This window comes from Leptonychotes weddellii, chromosome 1 (genome assembly GCF_054177405.1).
Source record: "Leptonychotes weddellii isolate Sample4059 chromosome 1, ASM5417740v2, whole genome shotgun sequence".
NCBI lineage: Eukaryota > Metazoa > Chordata > Mammalia > Carnivora > Phocidae > Leptonychotes > Leptonychotes weddellii.
Genome location: NC_138369.1, coordinates 11151451 through 11173215, shown reverse-complemented (window position 1 = coordinate 11173215; position 21765 = coordinate 11151451). Strand labels below are relative to the sequence as shown.

Sequence of the window (21765 nt, the reverse complement as noted above, 5' to 3'; positions counted from 1 at the left end):
TGCAACAACATGGACGGACCTAGACAGTATAATACCAAGTGAAATAAATCAGACAAAGACAAATACCACATGATCTCACTCATATGTGGAATTTAAGAAACAGAAAAAACAAGCAAAGCGGGGGTAAAAAAGAGAGAGAGACAAACCAAGAAACAGACCCAACTATAGAGCATAAATTGCTGGTTACCAAAGGGGAGGTAGGTGGGGGGATGGGGGAAATAGGTGATGGGGATTAAGGAGTATACTTGTTGTGATGAATCACTATATTGTACACTTGAAACTCCTAGAACACTGTATGCGAACTGGAATTTAAATAAAAACTTAAAAAAAAAAAAACCCTCCCAATGAAGATAAGCTCAGACCAGTGGCTTTGCTGGTGAATTCTACCAAATATTTAAAGAGTTTACACCAGTGCTTCTTAAACGCTTCCCAAGAAAAGAGAGGAGGGAACACTTCCTAACCTGTTTTGTGGGCCTAAACTAAGTAAAAAAGAATCAAATTCCTGAAATCAGAAATGAAAGTGGGAATATTACTATGGACTTCAGAAAATGAAAATGATTGAGTGCTATGAATGATCATATGCCAGCACAATGAATAACTAGATTAAAGAGATCAATTCCTAAACACACACGAGCTACCAAAAAAGCAGATGAAACAAAATTATGGTAAACTGAAAAAAAAAAAATAATAATAACTCTCTAGGGACGCCTGGGTGGCTCCAGTTGATGAAGCATCTGCCTTCGGCTAGGGTCATGATCCCAGGGTCCTGGGATCGAGTGCCGCATCGGGCTCCTTGCTCGGCGGGGAGCCTGTTTCTCCCTCTCCCGCTCCCCCTGCTTGTGTTCCCTTTCTCACTGTGTCTCTGTCAAATAAATAAATAAAATCTTTAAAAAAATAACTCTCTAAACAACTAGACCCTCGAGGGAAAGTAACACAACGAAGAAGAGTCACACGATCTGCCCATGACAGGTACAGGAGACTACAGGCCAGTAATGAAGGCATTTCTGTATGTTTGAAAATTTGACAAACAGCCAAAAGTGTTGGGAACCTTTGTCTTCAGGATTCTATAGCCCCCAGGAAGGAGAGGGAGGTCTCCCAGAGGGGTAGAGCTGGCCACACCTCCCCCACCCCCCCAAGCCCTCACACCTGAGTGATGGGTGACAGCTGGGAGAGGGTGGGTGACACCTGCTGGGCCTGCTGCCTCCTTGTCTCCGTGCTCAGGGACAATGGGCTGACACCAGCTGGGCGGTGCTGTGGTGAGGAGCCTGGTGTGCTCATCCCTGAAAGGAAGGACAGGAGAGAAGGGTGGGCCTGACTCTAGCCTCCAGAAGGCTGCTCACACACCATGATCACTGCTGACAATAGCCCAATCAGACAGAATCCATTGTGTCCTGATCACCAAACCCAGGGTGACCCCTCCAAGGCTCCAATACTTGTGTGGGCTCTGTTCTCCTTCCTGATCCATCCCCATGCTGGTCCACACTCTCCCACTTATCCTATCATCCCTCCCAAGAGGAGTGTGTCCCACAGGCCCTGCCAATCAGCACTTCCCTGCCTCTGAACCACCACATGATTGGCTCCCAGATGGACATGTTACCACACTGGCCCAATGAGAGCCTGCCCTGGGACTTCTGAAGGAACTCCAAGGAGGGACGTCTGGAGCTGTGTAGGGGGAGCATCACGTGGCTGCAAGGGGAAGAGCCAGCTGGACAATCAGGGGCTGAGGGGTAGAGGCAGCACCTGTGCCCTGGATCCAGCCATACTGGTGCTTCCTGGTTTGGGGAGATAATCAGTGCCCTTTTTTGCCTAAACTGCCTTGGGGTTTGGTTAGCTTCAAGAAAGCTGGTCCTGGGGGCGCCTAGGTGGCTCAGTCAGTTAAGCGTCTGCCTTTGGCTCAGGTCATGATCCCAGGGTCCTGGGATTTGGCCCGAGTCAGGCTCCCTGCTCAGCTGGGAGTATGCTTCTCCCTCTGCCCTCCCCGCCGCTTGTGCTCTCTCTCAAATAAATGAATAAAATCTTTGAAAAAAAGAAAGCTGGTCCTGTCCAGACACTACAGTTTCTCTAAAGCTTCATGCTCCCCTTATCCTCCTCCAACAAAATCGTACCTTCCTGTAACTGCTCCTTCAGCCCCTCCCCCCACACCCCTCCACCTCGTGTGCTCTCCATGCTCAACCATCAGCCCTGCTAGAAACTCAGTTATTCTCTATCTTCTTCCGATACCCATGTTCCCAACTGACCTCCTGTCAGGAGGGCTCCATGTTGCCCTTTCCCTCACCCTGGTTCCCTCCCCCAGCAATCCTATCCCTGGATGTGTCTGTCGTGAAGGAGCTGAGTGAGGTCAAGTTCCGTATGGCAGCAGTTGGGGCCTGCTGGGTTTTCCTGGGGCACTGTGCCAGGGAAGCAACAGGCCTCCTGATGTTTGGGGGAGCCCTGGGGGCTTGGCCTGATCCTCCAGACTTGCTTCCTTATCCTTGAGATGGAAATGGTAACAGCCACCCTCAAGAGTTCACTGTGAGGGCACTAATGAGGTCGGGAGCAGGCTCTGAAGCCAGTCTCGCCTGCAGTCAAGGCCGATGTAGGAGCCTGACTCACCGGGGTCAACTGGGCACATCCTGCCAAGGCCATCAGATCAACCTGGGTCCAGCAGGTGAGGGAGCGGGCTCACAGGCCAGTGGGAAGGCACCCAGCACACACCGAGGGGAGAGGACGGGCAGCCTTCTCACTGTGCAAGGCAAGCCTGGTCATGCCTGCATTTCCCCTCAGTCGCCCTGGCAGCTCCACGCAGCCGTGCACCACAGGAGGGCCTGGCACCACTGAGTGCTCCCGAGGCAGAGCCCTGGGTTCCAGGTTATGCACAGACCTCGGGCCCCAGAATCAGGCTGCTGCAGACACAGCAACATCAAGGGGGCATGGACAAGAAGCCTGAGCAGGAGGAGTCCAGGAGATGCCTGATCAGAGAACACTCAAGAGTCAGGCCCACGGGCTGCTCCCTCCCCTTCTCTGAGCGTCCACGGCCTCTTATGTTCTTCAGGCTGAGAACACACCACACCCAGGGAGAAGCGATGTCAGAGCTTGCTAAGCAGCAGAGACCAAGGCCAGGAGAGAGAGGGTCAGTGGGGCAACAGGGGCTTGGGGCAAACTGGACCATCTCAAGGCCCAGGACCTCCACCCACCACTATTGGGCCTTCTGATTCTTCAAGAGAAGCCAGAAATCCCGAGATTTACATGCACTCTCCTGATTTTTAAATGTTGATTCAGGGGTGCCTGGGTGGCTCAGTCGTTAAACGTCTGCCTTTGGCTCAGGTCATGGTCCCAGGGTCCTGGGATTGAGCCCCACATCGGGGTCCCTGCTCCGCGGGAAGCCTGCTTCTCCCTCTCCCACTCCCCCTGCTTGTGTTCCCTCTCTCGCTACGTCTCCAACTGTCAAATAAAGAAATAAAAAATCTAAAAAAAAAAAAAAAATGTTGATTCAAATATCACGCACGCAACTACGGGCCAGACAAAACACACCGTAGGCTGGATTTGGCGCTTGGGCTGCCAGCCTCTGTCGATCCGGAATACAAGGGAGTTTTTAATCCTCTGCTGGGCTGCAGAGTGAGCTCCTGGTCTCACACTGGGCAGGCCACCACCCCAGGAGAGGCCAGTTGGACCGGGAGGGCGGACGGACGCCTTGCTGTTGAATTCCTTTTGGCAACCTGGATCACCTTTGGGAAAAGGAGTGAGGCCAGCTGGAAGGGAAGTCTGGGGCGGGCAGGGAGAGCTGCCAAGGGAGGGCAGGCCAGGTGGCAGGGGCCCAGCCTGAGGCACGCAAGCCTTGTGTGCGGGGCCGGCAGGCCTCGGAGCCGTGCCAGGAAGCAGGACCCGGGCCTGCCCTCCTCCGGGTTCTGGCCAACAACCAGGAAAACGACCTCAGCAAATGTTTAAGAGGACGAAAGGGGCCGCTGTCTCCCTGGTGGCGGAAGCCTCCCATTCTTTCTCGAGGGGCTCACGTTCCGACTGGCGGGTGGGCTGGGGTGGGGGGGCGACCTCCATGTGTGCCAGGGGCCAGTGGCTCGGCTTCATTTAAAATGCGCCCAGAAAGCGAAGCCCCTGCCAGGCGAGCTGCTAGAACGGCAGGTTCGCAAACAACCAAACACATGTCAGACATTACTGGGCTGGCGCTCCCAGCCAGGCGGGCTGGGGTCTGGGCCCCACGATCGGGGTCTGCGCTTGTTCCCGCGTCTATGACTTTCACATGTGCTGTGTTTTCCTGTGCTTGTTTAGACTCGGCGTGGGCTGGGGGTACACAGCTCCCGGGCGGGCGCTGGGGGGCTGCCAAGGACCCTCTGGAGGAGGGGGTGGTGCTCTCGGCGAGACGTGAGGAGAAAAATGGGGGGCCAGGAAACAGCGGTGTCTGCACACAGGGCCCCCCCACCAGCATCCCGAGCCAACCTTCTGATTTCTTGCTTTGCGCAGACCTGTGTGGATGCTGCCTGCCCACCCACCTCTCAGGAGGCCGTGGGTCTCAGGCTGCCTGAATCTGCTCGTTTTGTCTTCTAGGCCTTCTGGGGCGGGGGGCACAGCGGGGGCTGGCATCCTCTGCCTGGTGGCTGAGCCTGGGTGGGCACGGGGCCAGCGGTGTACAAGCAGGAACAGAGCCGCAGTGCTGTTAGGCCAGGGTCTTGCTCCCCTTTGCACTGTTCTGGCCTCTATTTCCTCATCTAGAAACCTAGGAACACTTGCACTGTTCTCAACACCCTTCACCTGCCTCTGGCCCTGTCAGCACCAAAGCCAGGAACGGCTCCAGGCTCCTCAAGTTCCTCTGCTCCCCACATTGACCTAGCTCCCAGGCCAGCCAACTTTACCTGGAAGCCTCTCTAGAGCGTTCGATGGGGCCCTGCCCTGGTGCTGCCGCCCCTCCTGATAGCCTGTTCTCCCTGGGCAGCCAGAAGGGCTGTGGCAAATGTGAATTTGAGCGTGTGATTCTCCCTGGGAAAACCCTGCATGGTGCTGCCCACCACACTTGGGGCAGAGGTACGACAGGCAGATGGACGGGGTGAGCATTGGCTCCCGGGCAGGCCGGAGGGCACAGCAAGGTAGTGCTCTCACTAGCCGCCAAGTCCTGACATGTGTGGACTCACAGAAGGGTCCCCCCACAGCCTGTCCTGCCTATCTCGCCACAAGGCTGCCAGGGCTGCCTCATCTCCCCCGTGGATGCAAACCCACACAGCCCACAGTCAACATGGGTGCAAGAATGACAGCGGGGACATGGGGGTCATAGTGGGGACATCGGAGAGCTGGCCCTGACCCAGGGGACAGATGAGAGCAAAGGAGTGACTCAAGAGCAGCAGAGTGAATGCAGAAAAGCAATGCAGAGTGAGACCGGGGGTGAGGGTGTGTGGGCAGGAGGCCAAGACGGCTCACTGAGAAGAGGAGGTATGAGCGGGGATGGCGTGGGTGAGGGGCCCTGCGGCCACCTGGAGGAAGAGGAGGACTGTAAGAGAGGGGCAGCACGTGCCAATGCCCTCAGGCGAGCTCACTGGCTGGACGGGAGATGCTGTGGGGGGCAGGAGTAGGGGTGGGGCGGGAGACCAAGTCGGAGGGTGAACTGGACCTCCCAGGCCCCAGGGGTCTCAGGTTTTCACTGGGAGGGAGCTGAGGACCTGTGCAAGGTCCTGAGCAGACAAGAGCCACAAGGTGATTCTGGGTGAGAAGAGGCTGGGAGCTGGGGGGTCGGGTGGAGGACAGGCAGGTGGAGGCCATGCAAGGTGGAGGGGGTCCAAGTTGGGCGGGGCCCTAATGGTGGGGCTGAGGGGATGCATCAACAGGCTAGGGCAGGCAAGAGAACAGAGGAATTATGCCACTGGGAAACAGTGCTGCCCGTCCCCAGAGGAGCAGGACTGGGGCAGCACTGGGAGGTACTATGAAGGCGAGGGGCCCGTGGGATGTCCCCATGGCCATGGCCTGGGCTGGAGTGTCCCAAGCAGGTGGGACACCGTCAGCCACTGGGTGCAAGGGAGTGTGGAGGGAGCAGGTCAGGCCTGGTCCTGTCCCTCCATGAAGAGCTAAGGACAAGGAGAGGCAGGGGCAATGCCTGGTATACCCCAGGTCAAACCCTTGGGGGCTCCCCTCCTAGAATGTTCTGGACTCACTCAGACTCTCTGAAGCCCCCAGTCCACCCTCAGAACCACTGTCTGATCCCTGGGGACACTGGGAGTTTTCCCACCTCCAGGCCTCCGCCAAGGCTGTGTGCCCTCTGCCCAGGATGCCTTTCCTGGGCAACACTGGGAAATGCCAAGCCCCTGTGGTAGGTTCTGCCTCCCACTCCGTGCCCGGTATTTTGGATGTCATCCTGCTAAATCATCATTCAAACCCGTGTGGCATCTTCACTAGATGCTGAGCTCCGCCGGGGAAGGAAGTCCTGCCACCGCCTGGCCTGGCCTTACCCTGGCTGGTGCCGCCGATGCCCAGGTGAGTCAGGTTGGCTGCGAGGCTGCCGGTGCTGCTGGAGCTGCTGAGCACGGGGAAGGTGGGCTCCTCAGGGTCCAGTGGGGTCGGGAGGGGGGAGGGGAAGTGTATGTTGGTCAGGTCAGGCAGGGAGCCCCCTGTGTTGTGGGTGGCAGGGATCAGGGCTGTAGTGTTTTCCTGGTCAGCGGATGGAAAGATGCTGGGGGGAAGGCCAGACAGAGGGGGGAGGTGAGCTCTCGCCCCGGCCCATTCTCCCCCAGAAGCTGTAGTGGGGGGTGAGGGGGTGGGGGGGGCTGGCGCAAGAACATTAGGGGGCACCAAACAGTACCCTGGGATTAGGTGCTGCCATGCTCAGAAACGACCGTCAGCCTGCACCTCCAACGGGACCTTAGGAAGCAGCCTGTCTACGCAGGACAGGGGGCTGGGGTGAGGGTCCTCCTGCTGCCCAGGGACAGGGTGTGCCTGATGAGCCCATGAGCTGGGGCTGAGTGGCGGGGAGAGGAGGCTCGGTCCCCGCAGGCAGGGAGGGGTAGGAGGGCCCCTTCTCCCCCCACCCCCACCCCCACCCCGGTGAGGCTCGTTGGATAGCTGCCAGCGGCAGGGCAGCCCTCTTGTCAGGACTTGCAGCCTGCTGAGTGGCCAGGAAGCCCGGGGGTCATCTGAACGGCCCCAACAGCCCCGGGCATGCAGGGCGGGCCCTGCTGAGACTTACTTGATCCCAGGAACCTCGCAGGACTTGGGCCTGGACCCCGTCTGAAAGAGAAGACAGCAGAGGCTGAGGGGGCCTCCTTGCGCACTGCAGCTCCTCGGGGCACGGCTGACCATGCCAACAAGAGGGGGAGTTCATCAGGCCCCAGGATGTCTCACAAACCAGAACCAGGCAGCCTCTAAGGCCAAGGGGCCTGTCCCAGACATGCCCAGGGGCAAAAGCAAGAGTGATATGCAGAGGGGTCGCTACAGCTCCCACCTCCAGCTCCTGCCCTTGGTGGCAAGCAGGCACATCCCAGCCTAGCTCTGCCTGCCCGTAAGGTGGGCACAGCAGACAGGAGTGAAATGGTCCCTTGTCAGAGCAGGCATTTGAGGAAGAACGTGCCTTGTCCACTCTTTACACCTGGAAACCCCAGGGGCATGCCACCGCAGTTAGACATGAACTCAACAACGGGCCCACTGGAAACCCAGGCACCCCGAGGCCAATCCCCCATTCCATTCCTGGATCAGAGCGGGTGGGGCTCCTGGGGAAGGAGCTGCCTCTGCTCAACATGCGTTTGTCTACGGCAGGCAAGTACCTCATGTGGGGCAGCACGAGGAGGCTTGGACTGGGCACCACGAACATACAGAGGGCGCTGCCCATGCCCCTAGCTGACCCACAGAGGTCCCTCAGCTACGGCTCCCACAGGGACCCACAGAGCCGTGGGTGCTCCCATGCCCCCACCACCTGAGGATGAAGACTCTGGCTGCCCTGTGGGCTGGGGAGGGGGTCCCAGGGAAACCCCGCTGGCAGCAAGACCCTGGCTTCCTCCTCTCGAGCTAGGGCCACCAGGTCACCCGAGAACTGCAGGCTCTAGGCAGAGCCCCTAGACTCTCATTCAAGGACAAAGGAGGGAACTCTTCAGACGGTGGCAGACATGATGGGACAGAGCCCGCGTGCTGATGGAGGGCTCCAGCTGTGTCACATTCCCTAATTCCCCATTGGCCTCACAGGCCCTCAGGCTGATGTGTTCTTTAGGGATTATCAGATATAAGAAGGCGGATGCACTGGCGGAGGGCTGGGCTGGCAGCCTCCATGCGCATGCCCAGAGTGCGCGCCGGTGCAGGCGGTGGGGGCTGGGGGGGGTGCTGGCAGCGACTGGGGAGCCTGAGGGGTAGTGTGCGACCAGCAGCGTTAAGCCTCTGCAGAGAATGCCAGAGGAACGGGTTTCTACTTGGCCACGGGCTCCTTAATTCTGTGAGTAAACAGTCGCTTCATTACTGGATTTCTGCAAAGCATGAAGACAATGACTTTCTAAAGAATCCTTTCAAAAGCATTCCACGAACATTATGGGGATAACAGTGGATTTCTAAACAGTATTAAAAATTTACCCATCACTGCCTGCCTCCCCAGTGCCACCCCACTCCCAACAAATCCAACGGAATTCCTTTACTGACATCCTTGCAAACACATCATTTCGCGTGGGCAGTAGTTAAAAGTTGGGCCACAACGCTGGGTCCCGCCACCCTCTTCGCACTCCCAGGATGTCAAGTGTGTTTGCACCAACATTCATCATCACTTTAGGGCTCAGCAGCACATTCAGCTGCTCGGAAGGACCCTGCTGTCTGTCCTTACCCACCTCTCTGCAACCACACATTTCAGTTGCTCCCCAATTTTACTGGGGTTGTAAGAATTCTTTCTGAGTTATTTTCTTCCCTGAATATGAAAATCATATGCAAAATCATATGCCTGTGCAAAACTGGAACATGCAGACAGGGATAAGGGCTGACAGTGGCCATGCGAGAGGACACGCCCCCTCGCACATCTCCCCAGGCATCTGTGTGTAGACAGGCGTACCCTGGAGATACTGTGGGTTCAGTTCCAGACCACCCCAATAAGGCAAGTATCACAGTAAAGCAAGTCAAATGAACTTCTTGGTTTCCCGGTGCATATAAAAGTTAAGTTTACCCTATCATGCAGCACAAGCGTGCGAAAGCACTATGTCTAAAAAAACAACTTAGATACCTTAATTAAATATGCTGATCATCATCTAAGCTTTCAGCGAGTTGTAATCACTGATCAAACATCACACGACAAATATAATAATAATGAACACAGGGGCACCTTGGTGGCTCAGTTGGTTAAACACCTACCTTCAGCTCAGGTCAGGCTTCCTGCTCAGCAGGGAGTCTGCTTCTCTCTTTCTCCCTCTCCCTCTGCCCCTCCCCACCACTCGTTCTCTCTCTCAAATAAATAAAATCTTAAAAAATAATGAAAACATTTGAATTACTGCGAGAATTACCAGAATGTGACACAGAGACACAAAGTGAGAAAACTGCTGTTGGAAAAATGGAACTGATATTCTTGTTCAACACAGAGTTGCCACAAACCTTCGACTAGTAAAAAACACAGCACAATAAAGAAAAGTGCAATAAAATGAGGTGTGCCTGTCCGTTTCTAACTGTTGTATGCCTTTCTAAATAGCTTTATCCTGCTCTTTCCACACAACATGAGGAGTATCACTCATGTCTTTAAAATTCCTTCAAAAATCCGGGGCGCCTGGGTGGCTCAGTTGTTAGGCGTCTGCCTTCGGCTCAGGTCATGATCCCAGGATCCTGGGATCGAGCCCCGCATCGGGCTCCCTGCTCAGCTGGGAGTCTGCTTCTCCCTCTCCCCCTGCTTGTGTTCCCTCTTTCGCTGTGTCTCTCTCTGTCAAATAAATAAATAAATAAATAAATAAATAAATAAATAAATAAATAAAATTTAAAATTCCTTCAAAAATCCTAACTCCAGGGGCACCTGGGTGGCTCAGTCAGTTTACGTCAGACTTTTTTTTAAAGATTTTACTTACTTATTTGAAAGAGAGAGTGATTGAGAGAGCATAGCAGGGGGAGGGAGAAAAGCAGGCTCCCCTGCTAAGCAGGGAGCCCAACACAGGGCTCGATCCCAGGACCCTGGGATCATGACCTGAGCCGAAGGCAGACGCTTAACCGACTGAGCCACCCAGGTGCCCCTAAACGTCCAACTCTTTTTTTTTTTTTTTAAGATTTATTTATTTTGAGAGAGAGAGAGAGAGAGTACATGAGTGGGGGAGGGTCAGAGGGAGAAGCAGACTCCCCGCCGAGCAGGGAGCCCGATGCGGGACTCGATCCCGGGACTCCGGGATCATGACCTGAGCCGAAGGCAGTCGCTTAACCAACTGAGCCACCCAGGCGCCCTAAACGTCCAACTCTTGATCTCGGCTCAGGTCTTGATCTCAGGATCATGAGTTCAAGCCCTGCACTGGGCTCCACGCTGGGCATGGAACCTACTTAAAAAACAAAATCCCAACTCCACGCATGTGGAACTTTCCACATGAGGGACTGAGGATAATTTTCTTATAAATGCCCTACTGTCAAACATTCAGGTTGTTTCCAGTTGGTTTCAAAAGCTCTGAACACACACCCTTGAGGAACACATTAGTGTTTGCTCATTTGTCACCTCCCTACGATTTCCTGGAGGGGATGAGCAATTCATGTTGCTGCCCCTTTCACCACAACTTGAACAGTAATGGGTTTTAGTTTTTTTTTTAATATTCAAAATAGCTTTGGTGTTAAGTGCATTTTGTTCTATGCAAATTCTCTGAAATCTGTATTCATGGCTCAAATTCTATCTTACCACTAGACATTTTATAGATCGAACTTGAGAAATTTGTAGTCTAATAAACGTTGTAGTTATTTGTGCAGATGAAAGTTTAAGGATGACTGTCAACATTCATAAACATTAACGACTACCCAAAACTATGGGTTAGTAGGAAGATCAGAGGCTAAGAAGTAGGAGATATAGGTTCTAAGCCCTGAGTATCTTCACAGCCTTGGACAAATCACTTAACCTCCATAGCTTCAACTTTTTTTTTTTTTTTTTTGAGCTAAAACGGACCTATAATATTGTATTAGTTTCGGGTTACATAATGATTTGATATCTGTATATACTATGAACTGATCACCACAGTAAATCTAGTTCCCAGCCAATACCATACATAAAAATCCGGAGCGCTTCATGAATTTGCGTGTCATTCTTGGGCAGTGGCCGTGCTGAGCTCTGTACCATTGTACTTTTTCGTATACGTGCTGCCACGGCAAACATGGATTTTCATTTCTCATGGCTTCTGCCAGTGTAACAGGCCTGCTGTTCATGTTAAAGAGGCCTATACGACTAATCAAATCTGAGTGAGGGTCACCCTTGAGGGAAGGCAAGACTCCCCCGATAGACTATTTCTCCATCTTGGACCAGGCTATGCTTGAAGAAAAGATCAAGAAGGAAAATCGTTTCTGAAAGCCCTTAAGACTCTCTTACCTTCTTGGTGTCCCATGCTTGCTTAGAAAGATTCTTATCTGTCTCCGATGCGGTTTCCTCCATTCCTGGAACTGTTAGTAGTAAGACTGGAGTGGGGTGGAGTGGGGTGGGGTGGGGTGGGGTGGGGGAAGAGAAGGATGAATCAGAACCTTTTCACTCTGAAGCTATGGGCACCAAGGGGGGAGTTTCCCCAACATACACAGTCATGACCATGACACAGGTGTAACTGCCCCAACAGCAACTTCTGGGGGTTGCACTCAAGTACAACAAACGGTTTCATTCAGAGCAAAACAAAACAAAACAAAACAAAAAACTTAAAAAAAAGTAAGGGGCGCCTGGGTGGCTCAGTCGTTAAGCGTCTGCCTTCGGCTCATGTCGTGATCCCAGGGTCCTGGGATCGAGCCCCATATCGGGCTCCCTGCTCGGCGGGAAGCCTGCTTCTCCCTCTCCCACTCCCTCTGCTTGTGTTCCTGCTCTCGCTATCTCGCTCTCTGTCAAATAAATAAATAAAATCTTAAAAAAAAACAAAACCCAAAAAACAAAAAAACAAACAAAAGTAAGTAAGTGGGGGCGCCTGGTTGGCTGTCGGTTGAGGGTCCAACTCTTAGTTTTGGCTCAGGTCAGGATCTCAGGGTCGTGGGCTTGAGCCCCACGTCGGGCTCCGTACTCAAATGGGGAGTCTGCCTGGGATTCTCTTTCTCCCTCTCCTTCTGCCCCTCCCCATGCTTAAGCGTGAGCATGCTCTCTCTCTCAAATAAATAGGTAAATCTAAAAATAAATAAATAAATAAGCCAGAGACCCTGTGACTTAAAAAGAAATGAAAATAGGAGCTCTGGAGCTGAGGACATGTATTAATTCGGCCTCCCATGGGACTGACTCAGGCCTTGGAGGTCAGCAAAGAAATTCTCCCAGCCTCCTTGCCCCACCTGCCACCCTGTGGTCATCTGCCTCCTAGCCCATGATGCTCAATGTCAGCCAGGGGTTGGTTGATCTACTCATTGTAGCTGTGGCTTATGAATTAGTTGCAATGTCAGCCAGCCCCACAGGAGGAGAGGAAGGGAGGGAAGGTCTGAGGGACTGGACGGGCATCCTTTAAGGCCCTGGAACCAGCTGTGCCTGAAGGCCCCTTTCTTTGGACCTTTTGGTTAAGGTGAGATTAAACATTATCTTTATGAGACCCAGTTTCTTCATGCGTCTTGAAGGTTCAGTCTTCCACTTGCAATAGAGCCATACTGAACACAGATGAGTCAACAACTCCTTCTTAAAACCCAGAGACCAGCTGTGGTGGGTGGGAGGGCAGCCAGGCTAACCCCCCACCCTGTCACTGCTTAGGTCCCTCCTAGAGAAACAGGGGCAGGTGGCAGGTCTCCCCTCTCTCCACCCCGAGGACAACTGCACTCTGAGCTGCCAAGGGCCCCTGGGTTGCAGCTCCCTTCCATGGTCACAGAGTCCCGAGGGATAATGACGCTTGCCTTGGAAAGCCTACCTTGAAAGTCCCACTTTCCTGGGGAATCCACCAAGGAGACAGCCCCCTCAGAATGGTTCCCAATATTGGGAACAGGAGGGAAGCACCAGGTGCCCTGTGTCCTCTTCACCCCCGGAGCATTTGGAATCCTCACTTTTATTATGGAGACAGTTCCTTCTGCAATCTCACCTTCACTGTCTGATGAGCAGGGATCCCGGGAAGATGGCATGTGCACAGCCCCCGCCCAAGGGGTGAAGTTCTGGTTGATAATCCTTATTCTACCAGCAGAATCTCCCTGGTATGTTTACATGTTCACACAGTGCAATGCTACCCAAAAAACTGTAAGTGTTCAGACCTTAACTGTATGTGATGAATTCTCTGGTTTCTGCGTCTCTGGGCAGATCAAGCCTGGGTGGGGTTTCCCACAGCCTCACAGCACTGTGCTCCCCTTTCTGGGTGATGCTGCCCCAGTTTTTAAGATGGCATCTACCCTCCCACAAGGGCCTAGGGACACTGCCCCTGTGCCCAGCTCTGGGGAGAGGCTGGGGGCCTGGGCACAGATCTGCCCTAGCTACTGCAGGGGTGCATACAGAGCCCAGTCAGAGAGGAGATTAGGAAAGAGGTGGGAAAGAACTGGCCCCATTTCCACCCACAGTAGGCAGAATGGGTCCAGGGACTGTGAACCATGAGGGTTCTGAGCTGCAGAGCCAGGAAACGGTCCAGCGTGAAGCCCTGAATTGAGCCACACCTAAAGCTGAACATCTAGCTCTAGACTGCTTGGTCATGAGCTGATAAATGCCTCCTTTTGTTTGGGCTGGCTGCCTCCTACAACTGTAAGAACCGGCAAGGCCCGCATACTGTGTGGCCATGCCCTGGATCCATGAATGGAAGCCAATGTGTCTTTGCAGGGGCGGTTTTCTCTGCCCAGAAAACTCCTATGCACTCTTCAAAACCCAACTCAAGGGACGCCTGGGTGGCTCAGTCAGTTAAGCGTCTGCCTTCGGCTCAGGTCATGATCCTGGGGTCCTGGGACTGAGTCCCACATCGGGCTCCTTGCTTGGCGGGGGAGTCTGCTTCTCCCTCTACCTGTTCTGCCTGCCGCTCCCCCTGCTTGTGCTCTCTCTCTCTGACAAGAAAATGAATAAAATCTTTAAACAGAAAAAAAAAACAAACTCAAGCAGCACCATTTCTGAACATGTTCAAGCCTCTCCCCTTGTCCCACAGCACCCACTGACTCTTCCTTTGCAGGTCTGTCCACCTATGAGCTTGTGAACTCTGGGAGCACAGGGGCCACCCACTGGACTCGTGTGACCCGAGGAAAGAAGCTCACGTGCCCTGCCAGTACCTCTTTTCTGGTGTGCATCCTGGGACCCGCCTGTGAAGGGCTCTGGTTGGGTGGGTGTCATTGTGCTCTGGTGCAGGGCAGAGTCAGAATTGGTCCTGAAGAGAGGAGAGAGACAGTGAACCTAGGTAGGCCCCAGCGGGGATGATGGGATAGTCCTGGCCCCACTCTATCCAGGAGATGCTCAATGGGACAGGGTGGGAATAGTGGGTCATACTTGCGAGCTGTTAGACCTGCATAAAATCCCAAGGACACTGTTCTCAAAAGAACCACCGGAGTGACCATGAGTTTCATCTGCAAAGCCCGCTGAAGACAAAAAGCTGCTGTAGCAGAGATGTCCCTCCACTCCTAGCCAGCCCCTCCCCACTCCCACCCTGTCTGTGGGCTTCTCAGCTTTGGGGGAAAGGATGGTGCCTTCCTGCGGAAACTCTCTGGAGAGATGGCCCCACGGTCCCACGGTGGCCCAGCCTTGGGAGTACAAGTCCCAGCCCATCACTGGGTCCCCTTCTGGTGACAAACACCAGTGGGCAACCATGCCACCCCAGGGTGCTCAGCTGCAAACCAGGTGTAATGAGCAAAAAGGAGAGGCAGTAATAGGAGGCTAGAAGAACGACCCAGAAAGAATGCAGCCCCTTGAAAACTGCCAGGAGCTCTGCCTTCTGCACCAGGGATGGAGTAACTCAATGTACTCCCAGCTGCAGGTGCCTGGAGGGATGGTCCCCAGAAGAGCCCCTCGGGTACCCAGGAAACTGTGGGCACCCAGGGGAGCGGGGCAGGTCCAAGCCACATGGCTGGCAATCTGGGGATGAAAGTAAGAGCAGCATGAATCCAAAAGGGACATCCTAGCCACTGAGAGTGACAGGGAGGAAACTTAGTTGAAGGAGACGAGCAGGTTACAAGGGATTAGGTCAGCTGAGTCTCTGACCCTGGGGCCATAGGAGCAGTGAGAAGCTGGTCCAGATCCTGGCCCCCACATCGGATGTGCGTCCCTGAGCAAGTCTTCTGACCTCTCTGTGCTCATTTTCCTTATATCTAAAATGTGGAGAATAAAAGCCCCTACTCCACAACACTCTGTACATTTTATATCAGTTAATGAATATGATGGTTGAAATTGGGCCTGATATATAATACATGCTCAGTAAGAGCTTAATTACATTACTGAATGATACATTACATGACATATATTATATTTCATATATATGGGGGTTTTTTTTACAACTTACTTTCGGTCTTTGGTGAAGTCACCTATATTTTTTTATGTATGGCAAAACAGATGTAACATAAAGTTTACCGTTTTAACCATTTTTAAGTATACATTTCCGTGGTATAAGTATATTCACACTGGTGCGCAACCATCCTGTTATTTGCTGTAGGTATTAGTATCAACTACATTGTTATTCTAGACCTCTGTAGATGATGGCATTATTGATTTTTTCTTCCTCTTCCAGGTACACTTGTGTATTCCTAATCTTCTGGTAATAAATGTATAATACTTTTATAATTACATCTTCTGTGACTGTTCAGCAATGTGAGAAATCATTCATAATATAGCATTAAATGAAAAACGGCAAGTTACAATACTGAATATCCAACCTAAACCCAACTCGGTCTATAAAAGAAGAAAAAAAAAAAGTCATGGAAGGAGAAAAAAAAATCCCTGGAAGACTCCAAAGCTATGACCTTGGCGTTACATGGCTAGAGATGATTTCTAGAAACTTCTGGATACTTCTTAGTTTTGTCATTTTAAAGTGACTGCATATTAGTTTTCCAAGCACAAGCATGATGTAAGTTTGTTTCTGTTTCCAACAAGAGGGCTGAGGGCCTGTTCTGGGTCACTGACCTTCTCCAGCTGGTGTCCGCGGGCGGCGAGAGGTACACGGTACCGTACGGGCAGCTGTCCGCTTGAGTGTGAGTTAAGGGGACAGCACTGTTGGCTCAGGCCCCACCCCGAGCCCCAGGAACCTTGTGGCCAGGCTGCTGGGAGCCTGCAAACAGCTGGGGCCGCAGGGCGGGGGCCTTTCCTGCCTGGCTGCAAGCAGCCCCCGGGGTTCGGCCTGTCCACCTAGCACTCAGCACTCACCCCCTGCAAGCACACGTGCGGGCTGCGCCCCTTCCAAGAGGGGCCTCGGCTGTGAAACTGGGGCCCGTGGGGGGCAGTGGGGAGTCTCGTTCAGCTGACCTGGGTCTTGACTCTTAATTCTAGGCTGACAGGGCGGCTCCCGGAGCCCGAGGGCTCTATCTGGGGCCCAGCTGGTTGGGCTGCCCCAGCCATGGGAATGAGAAGTGGGAAATAACAGGCTTCTCTGTTCTCGAATGCTGGGGGGGTCCCAAGAGCAGCCACTCAGACTCTGGTGATGGGGGGGGGCTGGCTGGCCAAGCACCAAGAGGCGGCCAAGTCTTGGGGGCGGGGGAGAAACTCCCGACGATCTCTGCTTGGCCAAGGTGCAGAGGAGAATTCTGTGTCTTCAGATGGAGCCTCCCTTGGATCTGTCTGGGTCTGGCTCAGACCCCCCTCGGCCCGGCTGCCTGGGCTGGGCTGCCCTCTGCATGGCCCCAACACGTGGACACCCTGCTCACAGCCTTTCTGGGTTCCACTGCTGCCAGGCGTCCAACACAGTGTGGGTCCGACCTTACCTTCCCCAACCCTCCCCGCAGGCTGCATGCTCCAGCAGCCCGGGGCCTCTGTCCCCGTGTGCCCCTGCCCTAGCATAAGGCTCTTCGGCTAGCCACACTGCCTCTGCCAGGGTTGCCCTGCAGCTGTGCCCTCCCTCAGTGCTGGCCCGGGAGTGCTGGAGGGCTGGGGCAACCCCTATTCCAGCTCCAGAGCTGGCAGCTCAGTCACCTAGACTCCGGGTCCTGCAGTCACCAACAGCCCCCCTCCGTCCTCCGGGTAAAAGATATCTGCCGTCCGTGTTTGTCCACTGACAAGGGCCGGCGATGTGGGGAGCCCAGCCGGCCACGCTCTCGGTATACTCTGTCCACCAGCCCGTGGTGCCGGGTGGTTCGGCTGGTGTCCAGGCCCGAGGACTGGAAGGGTGTCTGGGCGGGGGGGGGGGGGGGTTGGGGGGGGAGAAGGAGACCAGAAAAGAGAGAGAAACCCAGACAGTTATCAGCCGTGGCCTGAGATCCAATGCAGCTCTGCCCCCAGGATCTGACCTCAGGGCCCACCCCACCCACTCCTGAGACACCCTTTGTCCCCACTCTGCAGCCCAGACGGGCTTCCTCCTGCAGCCAGGGCCCCCCAGCCTCTGAGCACTGCCAGGGTAGGGGCGAGCTGGGGATCCTGGGTGCCGGGCGGCAGGCGTGCAGTGCGGCTGGCATGCACGGGCCAGGCAGCGCAGCACAAGCTCGGGGCCCGGTGCCGGCTGGGGTGCCAGGGGTGCAGACGGCCCAAGTGCCCCTCAGCCTCGCCAGGTGCAAACAGGCCTCCGCCTTCTCTCCCTGGGCCTGGCTGGCCTCCTCTCCCCACCCACGTCATCCCTGGAGGGGCCTGCCAAAAGACAGCCCCCAGGGCTTCCAGCCGAGGACGTCAAGGGGCTCACCTGGCCAAGTGCTGGCTCCCCAGAGGCTCCTTATTGAGCCCTGGCCGGGCTTGATTGAGATGAGCCCCCCACGCCCTCCCCCACCACCTCATCCCTTCACCACTGGAGCCAAGTGCAAGCGCTTTCCGGAGCCCTGGCCCACGGCTTGGCTGGAAGGGGCTTCCTTCCAGCACCTGGGGCTGGCACGAGGCCTCCAGCCAGACCTTGCTCCCTCTCCCAGCTCCATGCCCCTGGGGCCCCTGGGAGCCTGCTCCCTGCCTGCCCTGGTGCCATGGGGCCCCTCGCCATCTGACTGGGGCGAGACTGGCAACCTTAGCCAGCTCTGGAGGCAGCCAGTCCCCCCGCCCTACCATCTGGCCCTTGGGCCCTTCTGTCTTCTCTGGGCAACCAGGCAAAAGCAATTTCCTTCCGGAAGACTGCCACTGGCTGGAATCACTGCTCTTCCCTACCCGTCCGAACGCCTGGGCCAGTGTTCAGGGCTGACCGATCTCCCTGGAGTCTGGGGCCCCCTGTTTCTCTCTGGCCCAGACAGAATCCTGCCAGCTTGGGTCTTCCTGCACTTTTGCCTCCAAAAGGCCTTGGGCCTGGAGACTTCAGTGACTGAGGGAAGGTGGGAACCTTGCCATCCAGGCACAAACACCGGAGGGCAGGGGCTGTTCATCTCCTCCCAGAGATGCTTAGAAGGCCGGGGGGTGGGGGTGGGGGGAACCAAGGCAGCTGAAGCGGAGCCAGAGGCAGAGAGAAGCTCGGGCCCGGCCACAGCCCGGTTCACCAGGCTGTACCTGGGATCCACACACACATACATGTGCATGTGTCACAGGAACGAACCATGCAGCATTGATGCCCATGCTCAGATCCCCCAGGCGGGGGCCTCTTGACGCAACTAGACACACTTCCCCACACAGGGCAGGGGGAGGTGCAGAGTGGATCCACTTCCGTTTGGCAGACAGGACACTTCCCGCCAGGCCACTAGGGCGACCACGCAGGGATACCCAGCACCCGCGCACGTGCCAGGGACGCCGAGGCCTCAGCCCAGGGGCTCATTTACCAGAGAGACAGGAGCCGCTGCCAGGGCCTCCCCCAGATATCCGCTGGGCTGAAAATGCAAAGAACCGATACTTTGAGACACTCCTGCCTCATCCGGCCCCCCAGCGGGATGCCCAACAGGTCCCAGGATACCCTTGGCCCGAGGAGGCTCTACGCCAGCCCTAGCCAGGGCCATACCAGGGGGCTGCCCAGAGAGATGCTCCCTTTGAGGGAGAAGGGGATAGGGGAAACAGAGGAAGGGGAGAGGCAGGAGGAGGGGAGAAAACTCAAACTAGGATGGGCCTTGACAAAGAGGTCAGGGTCTTGGAGCACATTCAGGATTGGCGCAACAGCCCCATGTGTCTGCTCCAGCAAAGAGGCCATCTGAGGAGGGCCATGCTCCAAGGAACCCAGGGGATGCGGAGCTGAGCCAGGTGGACCCTGAGCCAGCCTAGGGGACCCCGGGCCAGTGCCCTCCTGCATCCCAGCAGTAGTGTGGGAGGAGGAGGAGCTGAGGAGTGACTCGGGTGGGTGGGGGACTGAACTCCATGCAGGACGGGCCCGGCTCCACCTGGCCTGTCAACACATGGACAGACGTGGTTGTTTCTGAGGCCCTGTCCCAGAAAAGGGGAGGGTGTGTGGCCGTCTGGTGGACCTGTCCCTACAGAGGCCAGACAAGCTGGGGGCGGCCCCAGCACCCGGTTCCACTCCCAGGCCCACCTCACCCCTGCTTCCACCTGCAGACCAGGGTCAGGGCACAGCCTGGGGTAAGAGGCCAGCCCGGCACCCAGGCGGTGGGCCTTATCTCTCATTATTTATGATAAGGACATGCATGGCGGCTGTGTGGCCTGCGGGAGCCGCGTTGTGTGCGTCTCTGCCAAGAAACGTTTGCAGACAAGTGGGGTCAGGCCACAGGGCCTCCTTCTGAGAATTGCTGGGCTTGCGGATTAGTGAGGCAGGATGGAGCCAAGCCCCAGAGGCCCCGAGCGGTTCCCAATGCCGCACAGCCGGCCAACAGGTGTAGCGGCTGCCGAAATGCTCTTGGCCAGACCACAGCCTCACTGTGGGCTCTGCTGACAGGGGACAAGCAGGGGGATCCAGGCAAGGCCTGGCCAAGTCTTCCCAGGGACAGGAAAAGAGTAGGTGGGGGCGGGGGGAGGCGGGCTGCCGCAATTATCTGGTGACCCCAGCTATCTGCAGTGGCCAACACACACGCTTGCTCGCTCTGTGGCCAGGGTGGGGCCCGGATATGACGTGCACCAGGTGGGAGGCTGTTGGGGGGGGCGGGGGCTCACCTGGAAGGGCAGATCCACGGTGCCACTCCCGATCTGGTTCACGTTGGGCAGGGACCCACCGTAGTACTGGCCACGGCTTGGGCCCAGCTGCAGGTACTGAGACTTCTGGAGCTGGAGCTGCAAGAGAAGCCAGCAGCTGCTGTGCAGGCCCGACAACTTCCCCAGCACATCATGAAGAGTGCCACCCCGGGGGGCTCCCAGAAAGGAACCAAGCGATGGGGTCAAGGGCACCAGTTACGGAGGATATGGGACCCTGTGACTCAGATACTCAAAGGAGCCAGGTGTCTCTCCACCCAAAACAGCAGAATCAGAAAGCCAAGGTGCCCCAGGCAGCTCTCCCTAAGCAGGGCAGCGGGCCCTGTGGGGAACTGCCTCCGTGAACCTGGGGGAGCCTTGCTGGTTCACTTGCATGGTTTGTGAATGAGCAACAGAGTATCGGGCAGACGTAGAGCCTAGAGCCCGTGGAGGAGGCCCCTCACCCACCCAGGGGAGCCATTTCTTATCACAGCCAAAGACTGCGTTCCCGGGGCACAGGCCAGAGGCTGTGAATGGACGCCCGGACACAGGAGAAACTGTCTTTCCAATGGCCTGAAGCAGAGGGACCGTCTGAGAAGCACAGTGCTGACTCTCAAAGTGCATGATGTGTGATCCCTCCGGCAGCACACACAGGGCAAGTGGGTTGGCCAGACCCTGTCTGAGTGCTAAGGGGGCCTGCCCAAGCCCCCAGCCTCCTTCTGCCTCTCTTGCTGGCCTCCCTGGAACTGGGCCCAGTGGAGGGTCTTCATCTGGGATGGCCGAATGCCTGCACAGACCTCCACCCATCGTCACTCACATGGGGATTTGTCCCACTGGGCCACACCTCAGAGCCAAGGAGCCCAGCTCCCTGACTGGCCAAGGCTGCCTCGAGGTGAGGCTGGGACCTGGCCTCCTCTCCCTTGAATAACTGATTCCACTTTCCTGGGAACAACAGCAGATGTCCCTGGCATGGTCAGCACCACTCGTGGCCCTCAGGGCTGAAGGTCCACGACGCCTGTCCCACTCCCCTTTGGAGGCAGGCGTCGTGTCCGAGGGGTGGTGGCCGGGCATTCAGGGAGGATGGGCGTCCACTCTGGCCCGGGCTGGGGCGGTTGCTAGGGTCGACACTGTGTACACAACAAGGCCGGCTCACGTTCCCTCACAAACAGCTCCTGGCAGCGCTCCGTGAGCTGGCTGCCCGCGCCGCCCCGCTCTCCCACGCCGGCCCCTGCTTCCTGGGGGACCTTGGATCCTGGAGGGGGAAGTGAGGCTCAGGAACTGGCTGCCCGCCCAGCAGAGCACCTCACCCAGGTAAACAGCTGTTTCCTGCGAGCTGTGGTGGAGTCAGGAGGGAGACTGACCTTGTTCCATCCTTCCCGGGTGGTTCTTGGGGTCTGTGGGGCCCGCCCAGGATCTGTCTCCAATGGCTGGAGACCTCACTGGGAACACCCCACTGTGTCCCTCCCACCCTACAGTCATGCGAGATGAAACAGGCCAGCCTCCGGCCAGGGGAAGGGGGAGACCAAGCAGGGTGGGGCCCCCACCCCTGCCTGGGCACAAGTCACCTCAGACCCAAGACACCCACAGGCTTCCTTGTGGCAGAAGCCTGC

At 55.9% G+C, this 21765-nt stretch overlaps 1 protein-coding gene across 9 annotated transcripts in view; it reads right to left on the bottom strand.

Moving 5' to 3' along the window:
* Positions 1–21765, bottom strand: part of CRTC1 (CREB regulated transcription coactivator 1) — a 78139-nt gene that overhangs the window by 14849 nt on the left and 41525 nt on the right. For 3 of the 9 annotated variants that reach the window (XM_081815762.1, XM_081815794.1, XM_081815807.1), the window contains exons 2-11: positions 20141–20257; positions 18868–18915; positions 17179–17316; positions 16118–16179; positions 14282–14375; positions 13125–13176; positions 11471–11556; positions 7160–7200; positions 6426–6646; positions 1147–1280 (exon numbers count right to left, since the gene is read on the bottom strand). In XM_081815762.1, coding sequence (XP_081671888.1) covers positions 1147–1280; positions 6426–6646; positions 7160–7200; positions 11471–11556; positions 13125–13176; positions 14282–14375; positions 16118–16179; positions 17179–17316; positions 18868–18915; positions 20141–20257 — 993 coding nt within the window. Of the gene's footprint in view, positions 1–1146; positions 1281–6425; positions 6647–7159; positions 7201–11470; positions 11557–13124; positions 13177–14280; positions 14376–16117; positions 16180–17178; positions 17317–18867; positions 18916–20140; positions 20258–21765 lie in introns of all 9 variants that reach the window. The other 6 variants (XM_081815800.1, XM_081815768.1, XM_081815774.1 and 3 more) reach the window with 6 other exon arrangements.